The 7,189-nt window shown below is 36.3% G+C and overlaps 1 protein-coding gene across 1 annotated transcript; it reads left to right on the plus strand.

The window, feature by feature from the left end:
• Window positions 1-307: 307 nt before the first annotated feature.
• LOC127103744 (probable 3-hydroxyisobutyrate dehydrogenase-like 3, mitochondrial) lies at window positions 308-1,920 on the plus strand. Its single transcript, XM_051040975.1, has one exon. It carries the CDS (start codon window positions 723-725, stop codon window positions 1,650-1,652), a length of 930 nt encoding a protein of 309 aa, XP_050896932.1. The 5' UTR covers window positions 308-722; the 3' UTR covers window positions 1,653-1,920.
• The last annotated feature ends 5,269 nt before the right edge of the window (window positions 1,921-7,189 follow it).

Consider the following 7,189-nt stretch of genomic DNA (forward strand, 5'->3'; position numbering starts at 1 on the left):
ATAAAGGGGTCCCTACGCTACTAACAACAACAGAAAACATAATTTTTGGTCTCCAATACTCTTGAGAGTGACCATGAATTCAAGTCACCATGAATTCTTACCCAGTCCTGAACAGATGTTTGCCTCAAAGTGGTTAGTTTGAATTCTTTGGTCCAAGAAAAAAGTTTCAAGTAACCATGGCTTAGATTCCACGAGCTCACAACTTTAAGCCCTCTAACATCCTTTATATATATGAAAAGGAAAATTCAAAATACCCTTTCTCCAAGGATGTTACACCCCTTCTCCCTTTTGATTTCCATATTATAGATAATTTGTTATGCAGACCGACCACAATTAATGGAGTATTACCTTTTGGCCCGACAATCCACCGATGAAGAATGTGTTTGCAAGATTCATGACAATTGCAAACATATCCTTTTTAGTAAACGTTTTGACACAACTTGAGAAGTTGGCTAATCGGAATGTTGTAGACATTATTGACTATTTCTACGAATGATTTTTGCTTATTCGAAACACTTTCTTTCGCTCAAAATGGTACAGGTTTTGAAATTGGACTTGGGTTGATATATACAAGAAAGACCATGACACAATAGGAGTCCCCATTGAACTAAAGATCAAGGTGTTGACTAGTTAGGTTTTTTTATTATATATTTCATCTGAAAAATAATTGAATATTCTAAGACTCTAACCAGCTTAAGATTCCAAGTACCTATCGCGGCAGTATGGGAAGCAAATACCCGAACCCGATTAGACCATCAGAAACCCGAATCGGATGGATCGGCATCGGCGTTATGGGCGGCGCCATGGCCTCTCGTCTCATCTCCGCCGGTTACACTCTCACTTTCTACGCTCGCAACCCAACCCACCCAAACTCCCTCTCCCTTCAATCTCAAGGTGCCAAACTCGCCGATTCACCTTCCCATCTCGCAAACTCAAGCGACGTCGTTTTCACAATGCTCGGCCACCCCTCTGACGTTAAATCCATCCTCCTCGACAAAAACGGCGTCGTTTCATCCTTAAACCCTAACACCGTCACAGTCGACACCACCAGTTCACATCCAGATCTCGCCAGAGAAATCTCCATAGCAGCAAGAGCCAAAAACGCTTGGTCCATAGACGCTCCCGTCTCCGGCGGAGACATCGGAGCAAGAGACGGAAAACTAGCAATCTTCGCCGCCGGTGAAGCCTCTGTGGTAGAATGGCTATATCCCTTGTTTAAAACATTGGGAAAACCAACCTACATGGGTCCCTCAGGGTCTGGACAGAGCTGCAAGATAGCAAACCAGATAACAATCGCAGCGAATTTGATCGGAATTAGCGAAGGTCTAGTGTTTGCGAAACGAGCCGGGCTTGATTTGGAGCAATTTGTGAATGCAATTAGAGCCGGTTCGGCGGGTTCGAAGGCGTTGGAGTTGTTTGGGGAGAGGATGATAAAGAGAGATTTTAGGCCTGGTGGTTATGCTGAGTATCAGGTTAAGGATTTAGGAATGGGTATTAATTATGTTGAAGGTGGTGATGATAATAAAGTTGTTGTTTTGCCTGGAGCTTCTTTGGCTAAACAGATATTTACTGGTATGGTTGCAAATGGAGATGGAAAACTTGGTGGTCAAGGTGTTATCTCTGTTATTGAAAGGATTAATAATGGAGATTAAACTTGATTAGGTTCTGGTAAAGGTAAACTTTGTGTGTACTATGTAATCATAAATAACAACTAGTGTCAAATTTACTAGATCAAGTGATAATAATATTGTCTCTAAATAAAACTCACTTGATTGCTGCAAGAACTCATGCTCAAAATGCTGGATTCATACTTCTTAACAATGTTATTAGTTTTTTCTAGGTTGATGTATTTGTTGCTTGTATTTTTTATTTGCCTGGCCGTGTTGTTGGCAGTGTTATGTTATCTAAAAGTTATGTGGACTTGGCATGGGAACAAAATGAAGTTTAGAGAAGCAGGGTTTGCTGCAAAGACTGATAACTTAAATAATGAGGGATGTAAAATATATTACTAGGATGATGAATGAAATAATTTAGATCTACTTTATAATTGGTGATCATTTTATCAATGTTAATAGGGTTTTATCAATGTTAATAGGGTTTAATAGAGATGCATTGACATTGACAGTGTAAAATTAATATTTTGTCGATCAAAAGATTATGAAATTTTTTTCTCTTGAATTTGTTAGACTTGACTCAATAATCAATCGGCATGAGTTAATATTTTCAACACATTTCATCCGCAAAACGCCCCCCTTAAAGATTGTAAGGAAATGGCAATCAAATACATGTTGCTAAAAGTGAACCTATCCAAAGGTACTCCTTTCGACAATAAATTCAGTTTACTGAAAACTCCATTATACTCTTTGTAAACTATATGATACCATAATTACTATAATGCAGGAATTAAACTGAATAATAGAAAAATAATATTGATGTAAAAAACATGTGTATGAATACATATTTAATACAAAAGGATTAGGGCATTTATATATAAAAGGAGGCCATGAGCTAATACTTTCAGGGTTAATGAGGAATGCAGTTGTCTCGACAAGTTTTATGGGTTTAGGTTCAATAGCGATGTGCAGATCGAACTACTCCAATTTGCCAATGAAATGATTTTGATTTGTGATAGTAATTTGGATGATTTATAGACTATTAAGGCTTTGTTACAAGGTTTCGAGCTAGCATCGGGGTTGTGCGTGCGTGAATTTGAATAAAAGCAAGGTATATGAGATTAATCTCGGAGTTGTGCGTGCGTGAATTTGAATAAAAGCAAGGTATATGAGATTAATCTCCAAGAGGATGTTTTGGGGGATTTCACTTACTTTCTGGAGGATTAGGAGCTAAAGATTGCGGGAAATTCAAGTAGGCTTTGCTTAGTAAATGGAAGTGGGGAGTTCTTTCCGAACTCAAGTCCTTTTTGTTAGAACAAGATTTTGTGTCTACAATTCATCTCTAAGGTTTTGATAATAATAAAGGATGAAACAAATTGGTACCCTAACAAATTTATCTAAATGTGCATGACTCTAACAAATTCTGACATCACGCAAGTCCAGAATGGTCAACTTAGAATAAATTGAAACAGACGATCTGACTCTGAAGAAAAGGAAGCTCACAGAGTCTGACGGTAGAAGACTCAGACACTCTGAACCCGAAGAGTTCCACCCAGTTGATCTGATGATTTGTACTCTGAAGAAGGCTCTACAGAAAAACATACCAAGATCTTCTGAAGAAAATATGCTCTCAACAACTATCTGAAGTATACACGCTAAACAAGAAAATATGAACTCCGCGTACTCTGACTCAAGGACAACCAAAAACTTAGCTACAAAGTTTTCCACTTTTGGTATGAATCTATATTTGGAATAGATTAAACACTCTCCAAAATTGCTATGGAAAGGACAACAAACTTAATGACATTAAATCCATCATTGCCAAGATATTCATCAATGTCTCAGCTAACGGTGTCTTGTTCAAATCACTATATAAAGGCAGGATCATCATCTTACAAACATGAAGCATACACACAAGAATACTGCAAACAAAAATTCTATATTCTCTTTCATTCTTGTTCAAATCTGTTCACACGAGTTATTGCTCTAAGTGTGAAACATTTCAGTTCTTATATTGTGTTACTACTGCTTACCTAGAAGCACAAAACACTTCATTGTATTTTCAAAATAGTTGTTGAACACTTCCTCAAGTGACTTGTGAAGTCTGTAAACTTGAGAGGGCTAAGAGATCTTTACTTTCTTAGACGTTTTCGTTGTAATCTTTCTAGATTATTGGATTAAGTCCTTGTTGAAGGCGAAATCACCTTGGTCGGATGGACTGGAGTAGCTTTGAATTTCAAGCGAACCAGGATAAACTTCTATGTTGATAGCTTTATCTTTTGTGTGTGTTTTATCTGTAAAAGTTTTTATTATCTGCGAAAACAATTCAAACCCCCCTTTCTTGTTTTTCTCTATCTTCACTTTTGGTTCAAGATTTTAGCTTTCTGTTATGGTGATGTGCAAGCGCAAGTGAAGGATGCTCCTTGGTTGGTGGCAGGAAAAAATATTTCAACTTGGTGGAAAGACTTAATGGTCTAAAATCGGCTGGTCTGACAAGGTGCAACTGGTTTTCTACGGATATTTCTGTTAAGCTTGGGATTAATAGTAAATTCGTTTTTGGAGGTATTTGTGAATTGGTAAGTTTCCTTTAATGTTGTCAGTTCAGAACTTATTCAATTTCGTGCAAAATTCGGATATGCTGGTGCGGGATGCTAATGATTGGATCGACGGGGAATGGGTTTGGGATTTTCAAATCTCAGAAGCTCATGCACATAAAGAGGCGATGGCAGATTTTCTGGTTTTTTTATGAAAATTTGCAGGTAGTTCGGTCAAGCTGTTCCGGGATTGATCGACATGTGTGGTGGAAGAATGATGATGGCTTTTCGATGAAAAACAATTATGAGGTGCTGACATCATTGGAACCGACGAAACAATCGCTCAATGCAAGAATTTTATAAGTTCTTAACGATTTATGGAAGTAGAAAAGTTCAAATTTATGTGTGGAGGTTGTTTATTAATAAATTACAAACTAAGGATGAACTCCATAAGAGGGATGTAGTAACTAGTAATCATGAATTCGTTTGTCCTTTATGTTTCAGAAAAGAGGAAGACATTGAGCATGTCTTTTTTTTATTGTGTAGTTAGTCGTAAAGTTTGGCGACTAGTTTTTTTCTTGGTTGAGTTGTGACGATGCTATTGGTAGTGTAAATTTGGTGGAGCATTTTAACTTCTTTTTGAATGGGTTGGGGATGAGCAGATTCGAAAGGTAGGCAGGGTAGTGTGGTCTTAGACGTGTTGGTGTATTTGGTATTCTAAAAATAGAATTCTATTTGCATGAGCAATTATGGATGTCAATGAGTTGTTCTATTTGATTAAGTATAGAACTTGGGAGTGGCTTGCCTTGTCTATTGTTAATGGCAACGATATACTTTGGGTAGATTGGTTTAGGTTCTCGGGTCTTTGTTTATGACGGGTGGTTGTCTCTTTTTTTCGGTTGGTTGTAATTAGGTTGGGGTACCCCTAGTACCTCTCTTAATTCAATTTGCTTTTCAAAAAAAAACTTACGGGTTGCTCCATTACCAATTCTCTCAAATTCTATGAAAATTCAAAAATATCCTTTCGCATAGTTCGGAGATTAAAATGCTACATGTAGCAGTAAATTCATGACCATCAAGCCATGGATAAGCTTAACTTCAATAAAACCAGAGTCGCCACCGCGCTTTTATTATTTCCAAAGGAAAAGGGAAAAGTACGAACAAAATCCAAAGATAAGAAGTTTTTAAATCAAAACTAATAAAATATCAAAGATTACAGGTAATGGGGTTGGTTACACAGAGGTAAGGTGTTAGCACCCAAAGTGTCCTAGGTACTCCTACGGAGCCCTTTATATGTGCATATGTGTTTGGTATAAAAAATGTTTGAGAAAAATAGAGTGTGGGGGTGAGAAAAGAATTCATTGATTATATTTTTTGTGTTTGACAAGACCTTCGGACTTGTGCCTACGTACCAACATAAAAATGAGGGATCAAAACCTCGTAGTTCGTGGTAAAAATTTCAAATAAGTTGGTGGATTGCTTTTAACAGAAGTTTAATAAGAAGAGGCACAAAGGGCCAAAAGTTTGAATGAAGTTGTTAGTTCTTTTTTTATCTTTTGAAAATTCTAAGTCAATGTAATTAAGTTTATTTACAAATTTGATTTAAGAAAAAGTTTGAAAATTCAATGGCATAAGGCCAAAGTTTCTAATCATTAAAACAAAGTCTAAGTTTAAAATCACAAGAAAAGAAAGTTTTTGAAAAGAGGGAGAGATTTTGAAATTTAAGAAGTGGGAGGAGATGAAGAGGCTATCCTATCACAAATTAAAAGTTAAGAGTTGAAACGATCTGACCAATGGGATGCAATTTAACAGACAAGAATGCCATATAGAAACTCATTTTCCTTTGGACTTTGACAAGCAACAAGCAATAAGAAAATAAGCAATATCCAGACATCATGAAGATTAAGGCATCAAATAAAGATAGCCACATCCCAGCAAGCACTTCCAAAAGCTAGCAATCTTCTTTGTCTTCTTATGTATCAGATGAAATATTTCTTGATCAACTCAGAGCAAAGCATCAGACACCATATCAAAACAATTCCCAGGGCTTGTATCGGATGAAGACTCAGTTCACAATAACTTGGTCTCAAAATGTTGGCATTGGCCAAGTCCTTTTTGCACGGGGAATGTTGCCTAATTCTAAGTCTAAAAATGTTCAGATCAAGATCAACAGTCCACCAGATGTTTTTTAGTGTTTTTGTTGTTATTAAGTATTTTAAGGTCCTAAGACCACAAACAAAACCAAAACACACAAACAACATATACAATCATAAGATATGGCTCAAATGAGAAAAGTAAAAATGACATAAACATAAACAAGTGAAATAAAATGTAAATGACAATGAATGATAAATGACTGAAATTTAAATTGCATAAAGTAAATGACTTGAAAGTAAATCAATATTAACAAGAATTAGTCAAATGTTAGTTAAAAGTTAGTCAAGTGTTAGCAGTGATTTTTAATTGATTAAGTCATTCTTTGGAGAACACTCAATCATTCATTCACAAGTATGAATCCTTAAACCAAGACATCTTCCATGAGAAGGGCTCAAACTTGGATAATTCAATAAGTATGTCACTAGCTCTCATGAAAGGAAAAAAGGTCAAGTCTCCACACAATTCCATGAAGAATGGGAGACTTACAATCTCACTTATTAGAATGCTATGCCTTGAGTGTCAAATTTAGCTCTATGTTAAGCAATCGTAATTGGACTTATGTAGAAGTCACAACTATCTGAGGCCGGATAATAAAAATTTAGGTGTTAATGCATGTTAGAGATTTGGTATGAAGAACCAAACTCTTAAAATATACCACACACTAAAAGAAAAGATCAAGAGGGAGGGACCTATCTCAATCATACTTGGTTCATCTGACACAAGGTCATTGATGAACCAATTATCCTTTAGACATTAGAGATTTCATTGGTCAAATGAGGGAATGGGAAAGAATAGGGATGAAGATAAAGAGGGAGTGGAAGATAGAAACAAAAATTGTCCATGGGAGGAATTTCATCAAATCAAAACCATCCATTCATTTTGGGA

This window comes from Lathyrus oleraceus, chromosome 7, assembly GCF_024323335.1.
Source record: "Lathyrus oleraceus cultivar Zhongwan6 chromosome 7, CAAS_Psat_ZW6_1.0, whole genome shotgun sequence".
Classification (NCBI taxonomy): domain Eukaryota; kingdom Viridiplantae; phylum Streptophyta; class Magnoliopsida; order Fabales; family Fabaceae; genus Lathyrus; species Lathyrus oleraceus.